We start from the raw sequence: 11,257 nt of genomic DNA on the forward strand, positions 1-11,257 counted from the left end.
AGCAGCAGCAGCAGTAGTAGTAGTAGTAGTAGTAGTAGTAGTAGTAGTAGTAGTAGTATAGTAGTAGTAGTAGTAGTAGTAGTAGTAGTAGTAGTAGTATATAATAATAATAATAATAGTAGTAGTAGTAGTAGTAGTAGTAGTAGTATAGTAGTAGTAGTAGTAGTAGTAGTAGTAGTAGTAGTAGTAGTAGTAGTAGTAGTAGTCGTAGTAGTAGCAGCAGCAGCGGCGGCGGCGGCGGCGGTGGCGGCGGCGGCGGCGGTGGTGGTGGTGGTGGTAGTGGTGGTGGCGGGGGTAGTAGAAGCGGTAGCAGAAGTAGAAGCGGTAGCAGTAGTAGCAGCTGCAGCAGCAACAGCAGCAGCAGCAGCAGCAGCAGCAGCAGCAGCAGCAGCAGCAGCAGCAGCAATTGTGAACATTACTGGCGCCGTGGTGTCCTGTGCATGCAAAACGTAGGCCTACTATCCATATAAATAAATGAATTTTTTATTTTGTGCGTTTCCACGCGTATTGTTAATTGAAGTAAAGCACGCAACTTTTTGAAAATAATAATTACGCTGCGCCATACGACACGTTAATTATGCAATACGCTTGTCGGCGTTTCAGGCTATTCGTCTTGGCTATTTTAGGCATAATTATTTGCTCCAGGTTTCTCCAGAGACTGTAACCTAAGAGAAAATGCAACGACGAGTTGCGGTGTATGCGTGCGCGTGACATAACCTGTAGCATTCGTATCTTATTTCGCTTATCTATATTGTCGCGCTACTGGACCCTGCCCATTCCACATCCCATATGCGGCCCCAGGTCACATTGTATGTGACTATGCGCTTCAACGAACATAGGTATACGTACCGTAATTACGTTTGTAAGCGCTATGCAACGAGTTATCGTAAATAGGTATAGTGTCGTGTTACGTAACGAAGTTCTTCCGCGCGGGAATGCTTAGTTATGACTTAACACCGTATCTTGCGCCTCCGCGGAATTGCACACGAAGCAATTATAAAGAAGACTCGCTTCTTTGATTTGATTGAGTCAATGCCGTGTGTTACTGTGTAAACAGTCGAGAGTATATAATCTAGTAGCATACTCCAAGCAAATAGGCTACTGACTTTCAAAGCGCTGATAACTCTCTGCTTTGCCTCGTCTCGTGGTGTTGCTTCATATATGGCGTGTAGGGGTTTCCTGCCTCACTGAGCGTTAGCTATATACGTGGGCTGTTCCGTCGAGTCACTCACGGTAATTACCCGACAAGCCCGATGCCCGCTGACACACTGCGTGGTGCCTTCACTGCGGGATTAAAGAACAGATTGGCTGTTCATCCAAATTATTGTAGTCACCGGGAACATTGCATTATATAATTATTTGCTCGTTGTAAGCGCTTATATAGCGGCTTCCTGAGAGGCTCTCATTGAGTTTTCTGACGCGGAATTTCTATCTCGCGGACCGAATAAACTGCCCTCGTCTCGTACAGGAACTCTTCTGCCTACATTTGCTGTTCCCGACATATTCTTGCAATAATAACCGACTTTTCGGCTGTTTATTAGCGAATTGACCATTAAGGAATCAGTACCAGGATTTAGGTAATTTCGAAATTTAATTGACCTTCATTTCCGAAAGGGCTTCACCCACGGCTTAAGCAACTCGCTATGTGGCGAAGTAATATACCTCGGCGACATTTGTAGGCGATACTCGCTGCGGGGTGAACGTTACAAAGGCTATTAGTTTCCACGCGATATACTTGATTAGTTGTAGCGTCACAACAATGCGTAAATGCTTTCTTATAAATCAATGGGACGCCTGATTTAATGTATAATATTAAGTTTTAGATGCTTCCTATACATATTACCGCTAGGCGGACTGCTATAATTCGTTGGAAGTGCACTCTGATATATGCGATTGGTATGACCGGCCAATGACGTTATGCTAACTAATTGCAATACTTTAAGACCAGCGTTTCATTATCTTGATCGATTGCCAGCGAAGGCGACGATATACACATACGATACCAAAGACCCCCAAAGAGTCTTGCTAACTACATGGTTGCGGTGATCATGCGTGTATTCGTTCACTTCGGATCGATAACGTATCATACATTTTCAAATCGTACGACATTGTACCTCATCGATCCGCACACATGCGACGTCGTCGATTTTGCCATTCGTCTTGTACTTATCGATCTATTTCCTTAATCAATACCCATATGAGAAAGAGGCGTTGCTGTTACTGGGCCCAGCACCACGTACGAGAAAACGCGCGTTTTTTTCGAATGAAGATCAGAACAATCAATTGATTAAGTCGTCTTAATGCTTCTTAGATGCCGCCCACGGGGAGGTCCGCTTTACGTAAGGAGATCATGTACCCGCAAACGGCAGCTTCAATTCAAAGTTAACGTAAGCGTTGCGCTCCGGACGAGAGATCGATAGATCGTGCTTCAAGGACGTTTCATGATAGATGGCGCGACACGATACGTTCGAACTCTAACTGTTATTTCGTTCAGCTACAGGCCATTCCGCGTAGACGTTTTGAGCTTAACCTAAGAACACAGTTCTCGGTCTTTCGCTACTCGTCTTTAGATAGATAAAATCTCAAGAGCGGATTTCCACAGTTCGGGTCATCATTCCTGAGCAAACTACATGTGAAGTTTAACGCATTCTTCGAGTCATCGCCCGCTGCACCATACCCTATACGCCGTTAACTGTAATTCGTTTACCATGCCAAATTGACACTTGCCAGTATTATATTTCGGGAGTAAAAGAATTACATACAGAAGAATAGGCGTCAAGATGCGGAATATACCAATACTAAAACTCTATTATATAATACAAATTTACGTACAAATAATGTGCAAATATTTCCTTCAACATGGTTTGTGCTATTGACTTTGACTGATTCCATATCGACCGCTGATACCAGCTGATGCTGAAATTGTTGTGCACACTCATACGAACGTTGGAATCGGTCAACGCTGTTTTGCTATTGCAGACATATCTGTGATGTTCGATTATTCGTCGGGGGTGTAGTACGTGTTTTATTCGACTCTCTAACCAGTATAGCCATCCAAGGTCGAGAGACCAGAGGCCGACAACTCTGTGGCCTAGAGCCCTGAGGGCGAGATCCATGAGGCCCAGATCAGGAGGACGAAAAGCCTTAGGCCGAGAACTCTGATGCCTAGAGGCCTGAGGGTATGATCCATGAGGCCCAGATCATGAGGGTCAGAAACCGAGAGCCCCCTACTTGCCCGTGCCCCCTTCTATATGTGTCTCTTCACTTCTTGGCCACGTCTAAAGGCTTCTACCTTTCGACCAGTCAGAAGTCCTGCGAATCGTGCGTCGTCACAATTCCCTAGACCCGCATAATCAACTCTCGTCTCGCATATTATTGAAACCAAATATGTGGCTCAATTATTACCCTCATATAGTCTCTATTAAACCTCCCAAACATGTCTAACGACCTCAGCTTCCATCCGCAAAGCCGTGCAACCATTCCGAGGCGGACACAAGGATCTTACTGCATCTGGCACATGCCGCAGAGCAGGGTCATACAACAGCCTATGTTCGCACGGTGGACAGCGATGTCGTGGTTTTGGCAATCCGGTTTTTCGAGACCCTCGGCCTATCAGAGCTCTGGGTGGGGTTCGGTACTGGTAAAAAGTACCGTGATATTCCAGTACATACCATCGGCTCTAATCTCGGTCCTTCAAAGTCCTTGACACTACCCCTCTTCCACAGCCTAACAGGATGTGACACGACTTCACAGTTTCTTGGATGTGGCTAGAAGACCGCCTGGGAAGCCTGGAAAAGCATGCCGGACCTCACCGACACACTAGTGGCTCTCACACGCGACCCTGACCTCTTCAGTCTGGTGTCTGTACATATGCAGCAGATCGAACGCTTCGTGGTACTCATGTACAGCAAGGGGTGTGGTGCAGCTGGTGTCAATGAGGCCAGGCATCGCCTCTTCACCACTGGAAGCAGATCACTGGAAAATATATTCCACCTACCCAAGCAGCACTGTTCCAGCATGTAAAGCGAGCGTTACTACAGGCACATTTCTACTGGAGTCAGGCCACCTCGGTCCAGCAAGAAATTCCTGACTTCAGTGAGTGGGGATGGCACAAAGATGGCACCAGTACATGGCAACCACTATGGACCACTCTCAGCGACGCTTCAGTGGCATGTGCCATTCTCTTGCACTGCGGCTGCCTCAAGGCATGCACAGGAAGGTGCAAATGCAACCGCGCCGGTGTCCGATGTACGGCCCTTTGCAAATGCGAAGGTGGGTGCGTTAATAGCGAAGATGACCAGTAGTAATACTTTAGTCTGAATTACTTTAATAAAAATGGATTCCTGAATAATCTTTGTTTATTTTTTAGTAGTACACTGCTGAGCTTTAACCTTTGACCCCAAAATGTGATCACTATGTCCTCAAATCGCCAAAATACGATCAGAATCGGATTCTCAGAAGCCACAAATCCCTAAAAAGTGGTATTATGTCTAATTCTTAGTGTTTAATGTTTTTTACCTATAATTGACGTACGATTCACCTCTCGGTCAAGTGACCTCTATCGTGACCCTGACATGCAATATTGCCTCAAATCGTTCAAATAAGGTCAGATTCGGGTTACCCAACCCCGGAAACCGATAAAATGAGGTTCTGTTTGTATATATTGACAAAAAACACTAAAAATGACATATTTGACCCCAAAATGACCTTAAGGTGACCTGGAGGGGTGACCTTGACCTCAAATCACTGAAGTAAGATCAGAATCAGATTCCCAGACGTTGAAAACCCCTAAAAAGTGGTATTATTTATGATTATAGATCTTTTGGATGTTTACCTAGATTGCCCCCCAACACGGGTGGTGGCCATACTGGAATTTGCCAATATGGCGGCCCCGGGGGGCGCCCATTCCGGCGCCCGCCAGAAATCGAAAAAGTATGGTATGGGCAACATCTGGGCCAAATTTGGTGCTTTTGGAAGAATGTGAACCAAAATATCCCTAACACCCCTGACTAATACGCATATACGCTCTCCTATGATACTATTTGTCATAGGAATTAAGATTCGTCCTGTGACAAATATTGGCGAGTCAACTTCGTTGCGCTTTACAGCTGAAATTCACTGCCTGCGTTCATAATAGCGCTCCTATAAACTCCTATGATGCGCACAACACATACAACAATATTTGTCATAGGAAGAATCTTCCTATGCCAAATAGTGTCATAGGAGAGCGTATATGCGTATGTCGTATTTTTCATAGATGCTAGCATAACAGGCTGTTACAACGCAGCGATCACATTAATTGTTTTCTTGTATCACGATTACACGAATATAGATGGTAAATCAATATGGAGATCGCTATTCATATGCTCCTAGTGGTAGTAGGTATCGCATCACCTATGGTTTCCTATTATCTGCTGTTATACGCTAATGACTCCCATGTAATTTTATCCGCATTTTATTTGCCACGAATTAACGATGTTTCTGCAATCTGTAATCAAAACTTATCAATCCTCTCGATCAAGCTACGTAGTCTGAATCACCAGGGATCAGCTGTGATGACAACGCGAAATGGTTAACTAAATTACTATCATACACGAGTGTCTCAAACGTAACTAGTTGAAATTCACGATTCCTGTGTGGGGCTTGAACTTATAGCGAAAACAGCATGTATACGTAAGTGCCAAGCTAAGACTATATAATATATAGGCCTACAGGTGCACAACCTTGAAATTATACGAGGTATAATTACGCACCACTAGCTGCTATTCCGCTCAGTTCCTGGTTCGCTCATTAGAATAAAGACGGATACGGGTTTCCAAGGAATGTGTAACTATGTGTATTGTAGCGGTTTCTGGTCACCGCCACACGCGGCGCTGCGATCGCGCCGTCTGTCGTAGGTCGTCACCTTATCTCGAGGATCGTGAGTTCTGCTGTAAAGCTCAGGTTTGGGTCTCTGCACTCTATTCGGATGCTAGCTCTATGTGATCCTGTATTGGTTTATGCCCGATTGGCATACTCACATTTCGCCGCCTAAGGCGGAATTCCCATTTCGTCTATAGCAAAATTCCCAGTTGATCTACACCCAATGCACTTCGCCTACTCCCGATTCGTCTACACTCAAAATTCACCCAATTCCCATTTTGTCTACAATCAGTTTGTCCACTAAATAATCATTTATAAATGTAATGTATGGTTTTTTGATTAGCACACATAGACTAGACGGAGTGGCACACACACTACGACGAAATGGCACTATTACCCATTCTCAGAGTAGACGAAATGGGAGTAGGCGAAATGGGAATATTGCCCATTCTAAGAGTAGACGAAATGGAAAGTAGGCGAAATGGGAGTAGGCCAACTGGGATGTTACCCCTGTACTACCCTGCTGCTTTTCGTTGACTGTTTTCATATTAATTTATCTGGCGCGTTAGGGCCATATTAATGTATCTGGCTCATGTTTATCAACGGTCTATTCTTATATTCAAATTGACTTAACACTACTCAGTCAAGGTATACCTGTTAATTCACGCACTCGAAATGAAACCGGGGGCTTTTCACATCTGAATCTCTAGTCGTATTCGCGATCGATTTCATTCAAAATTGCAATTCCGATTAACAAACGCGGGCTCGTTAATTTACAGTGGCGCGCATCATTCGGTACGCGTAGCCCACCTAGATTTTGCCAAAGATGTCCACGCCTATTAGTGAAGCTAGTTAAAGAGATTGCCAACATGACAGTGGAATAGCGGAGTACACTAAGCGTTTAATAACGATATAAACTCTACGATTACAAGCTATCATGGAACCTTTAAACATAAATGCGCGTGATTGGCTTGCTGGGTTGGGTCTTACCTATTACCATATAAATCATGTACTAGCTGGGCTATCTAGGTCTATCTATACAATTCATGTTTATCCCATAAGCACCGTGATCAGCCTCAGCCTGCCCGAGTAGAGATTTGGGTCTTGGTCCGAGTGACGGCGGTAACGAATGCGTTGCTGTTTAGGCGACCGTAAAAGAAAAAGACGAATATGCGACGAAGACATCGCCAACTAAATACGTCCTGCATTTCCCGACGTTTCTCAAACGGCCGCCCCATTACCGCTGCGGCTACCTTAAAATTGGGAATTTAATTCATTAGTAAAAGTTACATAAGTTGTAACTAGATATGTTTTAATTACTTGCAGACTTTTTCACGTTGCCGTAATCAACGATCACCATGCGCATGTGAGAAACCTAATTATGTCAATAAATTAATTAGTATTCGTAATGAAGTCCGGGAACGCATTCTTCAATGTACTGGGCTCTCGCATGCTCGTCGGTGCATGTTCGGCACAACGCGAAAACAGTTACAGTTTCAATTCTACCAATTAAAGCGACGGCCAACTAGTTTGTAGAGTTTTTCATTATACGGCCAAAAGAGCGTTTTCAAATTTTTCTCGATTACGAAATCGACGTCGGGATGCGGTCTACCCTTGCCCTCGCCCATGCACACGTGCTTCGTCTGATTCGCAGAACCTTTCTTCATGCAATAAAACCCCTTCGCTTCGTTGTAGACCAACGAGTCCTCGGTTATCTTATGCGCGAGCCTTAAAAAGGTCTCTATCTGCCGCACCTCGGACACGGGGTCCGTCACGAGTCTGTCGCCATCGACTATATGTATCTGCTCGCTACGGAACGTCGCGTACCACGGCAGCAAGTAGTTATAGTACAGACTCTGCCGCACGTTCAACGAGTCCGGGTTCACTCCGCCGCTATTGTTCCCCGCCACCGTTTCCTCGAAGGTCTTAGTCGAGCGACCACGGCTGACATCCTGCAGATAACTAGACACCGTCCGAACAAACGGGTCTTTGACCATAATCAGCAGGCGCACGGAATCATTCATTGCCTTAATCCGTGCCGGCACGTCGCCGTCGTAAACGTAGCTCGGCGATTTCTCGAGCGACACTTGGCCGGGTGACGAGCAGCGCATCATGCGTCTGTACCAGTCGAGACCGCGTCGCCAGTGGCTGTTGAAGAAGTTCACTTCGAACGGGTGCGCGATGCGCGCCATCACGTCCGGATGAAGGTCGAGCATCTTGAGCAGAGCGAACGTGCCGCACTTCGGAAAGCCGACGATGACGCACTGCGGCAGCAAGCGCGACTTTCCCGCCGCGCAGCGCCGTCTCTCGCCGTCGCTCGTCGCGTAGATGGGATTGACGACGATCTCACGCGCGCCGCCGCTCGCCGACTCCTGCTGCGACGTCGTACCGAACATACGCTGGTTGACAGTTATCAGCGCGAGCAAGCAAGATGTTAACACGAGTAGAACACCGGCCTGACGACAGCTGACAGTTCGCTGACGGAGAAATTCCATCGCGGTGGAATATACGTGACGGTGGCTATACACTAGAGCATGTTGATATCAGCGCACTATACACATCTGCATTTTCGCTTCTACCCGATACTGTTACACTCGAGCATCCTACTGCACTTCTGGGATGCACGTGTACATATCCGCGACCAGTGAGGTTTGTCTGGTAACGCTAGGACGAGCTGCTGCGCTTTGCTGCGCTCTGCTGCTCATGCGCATAACCCTGACCACGTATAGGGTCAGCGGCCGTACTAGTTTAAATTCGCGCACAGGGAACACGATTGTCTATTTTTGTGCTTTGTAGCGCGAAAATAGCGCATCAGTATTCAGTAACACTAGCATGTTGCAGAGATCCTGCCGATATGGTGCAGCACCTGGCTGTTCGTGTCACACTCTGTCCGAAAACTCAATACTGGCAACATTGACTTGCTACATCGTAATGCAACAAGTGCCGCAGAGCGACAGTGCTCACCTGACGGTAGGTGTTCTGATGCTAAACTCACTGGCAAACAAATCAAGAGCACCCTCCCATCGCAGCGTTCGCTCTCCCTCGTTGTCTCTCTCATTCTTTCTCTTTCGCTCTCTCGCTCGATCACACACACACACTCTCTCTCTCTCTCTCTCTCTCTCTCTCTCTCTCTCTCTCTCTCTCTTGCTCTCTCTTCCCTTCACGCTCTCTCTCTCGTTCGCTCACACAAGACATTGATATATGAGGCCGAACACAAAGGGTTCGCGGATGAATAGATATGATCACGATTGAAAGATGATATGATCAGGCCAGCACCGCGTGTTTGTATACCGATTTAGTGTGCGTATAAAAGAGTGTGCGCTCTATAGAAGCGTTTACGGCCGGTTGTTAACCATAGGAGTGTTTTTCAGTGATTCGCGGAAGTCGGAAGGACGTGCGACGGCAGTCGGGCCGTACAAAGGCTTTCTCGGAAATGGTGTTTACGCGAATTATTTCTGCATCGAGCGTAATGTTCGGTGAACACTCGCGGCAACTCAAAGATTTGACGTGTAAAGGTGCTTCGCTATAAGCTTGCGTGTGGAGAAGCGACCACATGCCTCGCTATATCCGCGCAGCGTGCTTACCTGAAGCCATAGTGGTAGTGCGAAGACGTCATTCACGCACAAGGCAGCAACCACGGTGTGGCAGATCGGCAGTATAATTCCAAATAGCACGGAGAAGTAGGTTTTCAACGGTAGCATCGCGTAGACGAGGAACACGACGAAGATGATCTCCCACACTCCCTCCGGAGCCGCGCGCAGCCAGACCTCATCCTGGCCGACCGGTACCACGTAGTTGACCGGAAGCGATATCGCAGCGAATAGAGCGCCCAGTATGAGGATGATGTAGCAGACGACGAGCAGGTGCGAGTCCTTCATCCATCGCGTGTTGGTGTAGGTGAGCAGGAAGAAGAAGAGCACGCACTGCGCGCCGTAGTAGACGTTCTGTACGGTCGGCTGGCCCGTGAAGACGAGGCTGATGACGGCCAGCGCGCCCGACAGTACGATGAAGAGCAGCAGCACCGACGCGATCGACGACTGCTGCAGCTTGAAGATGTACTTCTGGTAGAGCCTCTCCAATTCGTCGCTCTCGAATCTTCGCCGCTGCAATATCCATTGTAGTCTGATATTGGGGCGGCTCGTGAGCGTCTTGACGCTGTGATCCATGGCTTCAGGCGCTCTATATGCGGCACCGCATGACGCGCATGCCCCGCAGCTGCTGTACTGAGTGCACGCGCGGCCGTGTGACCGACTCCGCGCTGGTTAATAACGGCTTCGTTGGTGGAAGAGCATTCCTACCCGCTCTCCGGCGAGGCGACCGGAAATGATGCGAGACCCAGGCACGGGTAGGGGGGAGCACGTCAGTCAGCCGCGCCTAATAGATATCAGCCCTCACTCGACCACTGCGGAAAGTCTTTGCGTATTGGCAGCGATCTGTATAATACCAGAAACAACGTCGAGGATAGCGCTCAACCTTATCGCGTTCGTTCATCGTTGCCGCGTTCGTGCATTAAATGAGAAATAGATAGACTGGCTGTAGAGGTAGCCTGTCTACTACTATAGCCTGTCTTTCTACTTTGTTGTTCCTTTACGCAGGAGAGCAGAGCCCTGTGCTCACAGGCACTTGGAACGTCTCAATAAATAAAAAAATGTAAATAAACACGAAATGTATTTACTACCAAAGTCTTAATGTTTCTCTACTCTATTTCGCCTATAATCACCTGTAAATGCCGGTCAAATGCTCATCTGCAACACACAAGTACACCGCACGCTAGCTGCTGCACACTGACACATAAATATATAGTATACATGTATACACTATATATTTATGTGTCAGTGTGGCTGAAGGGGTCGTTGTCGTACTACAGATATGTACCCGAGGTACAAGACCAAACCAAAGTACAAGTACCAACAATACAAGTACCAGACCTACCGAGGTACAAGTGTACCAGACCTGTATCTTCTCAGCATATAATGTACCCTGCGTTTACATAAACGTACCTGCCCCTGAGATGGAGATCGAATGAAGACGGTCATGGAGGAGGAGTAGGGGGCAGGAGGAGGAGGAGGAGAAAGAGGGGAGAAGGTGATGGAGTAGGGGGAGGAGGAGGAGGGGAGGAGGGGGAAGAGGAGGAGCGGAGAATGTGATGGAGATCGAATGAAAACGGTCATGGAGGAGGAGTAGGGGGCAGGAGGAGGAGGAGGAGGAGGAGCAGAGAAGGTGATGGAGATCAAATGAAGAAGGTCATGGAGGAGGAGTAGGGGGCAGGAGGAGGAGGAGGAGGAGGAGCAGAGAAGGTGATGGAGATCAAATGAAGAAGGTCATGGAGGAGGAGTAGGGGGCAGGAGGAGGAGGAGGAGGAGGAGCAGAGAAGGTGATGGAGATCAAATGAAGA

At 47.4% G+C, this 11,257-nt stretch overlaps 2 protein-coding genes across 2 annotated transcripts in view; both read right to left on the minus strand.

Moving 5' to 3' along the window:
• The window catches only part of LOC106804824 (adenylate cyclase type 1-like), a 118,008-nt gene that overhangs the window by 102,524 nt on the left and 4,227 nt on the right, over positions 1–11,257 (minus strand). The window contains exon 2 of the mRNA XM_014806174.1: positions 9,447–10,295. Within this exon, the coding sequence (XP_014661660.1) occupies positions 9,447–10,028 (582 nt within the window). The 5' untranslated portion in view covers positions 10,029–10,295. The remainder of the gene's footprint in view (positions 1–9,446; positions 10,296–11,257) is intronic.
• LOC106804827 (heparan sulfate glucosamine 3-O-sulfotransferase 1-like) lies at positions 6,744–8,499 on the minus strand. The gene has a single exon (XM_014806176.1). It carries the CDS (start codon positions 8,355–8,357, stop codon positions 7,365–7,367), a length of 993 nt encoding a protein of 330 aa, XP_014661662.1. The 5' UTR covers positions 8,358–8,499; the 3' UTR covers positions 6,744–7,364.

The sequence above is a fragment of the Priapulus caudatus genome, unplaced genomic scaffold (assembly GCF_000485595.1).
Source record: "Priapulus caudatus unplaced genomic scaffold, Priapulus_caudatus-5.0.1 Scaffold89, whole genome shotgun sequence".
Classification (NCBI taxonomy): domain Eukaryota; kingdom Metazoa; phylum Priapulida; class Priapulimorpha; order Priapulimorphida; family Priapulidae; genus Priapulus; species Priapulus caudatus.

Bases quoted from the DNA above. Each gene is read 5' to 3' on its own strand.
- LOC106804827 (XM_014806176.1), bottom strand. From the start codon at position 8,357: ATGGAATTTCTCCGTCAGCGAACTGTCAGCTGTCGTCAGGCCGGTGTT.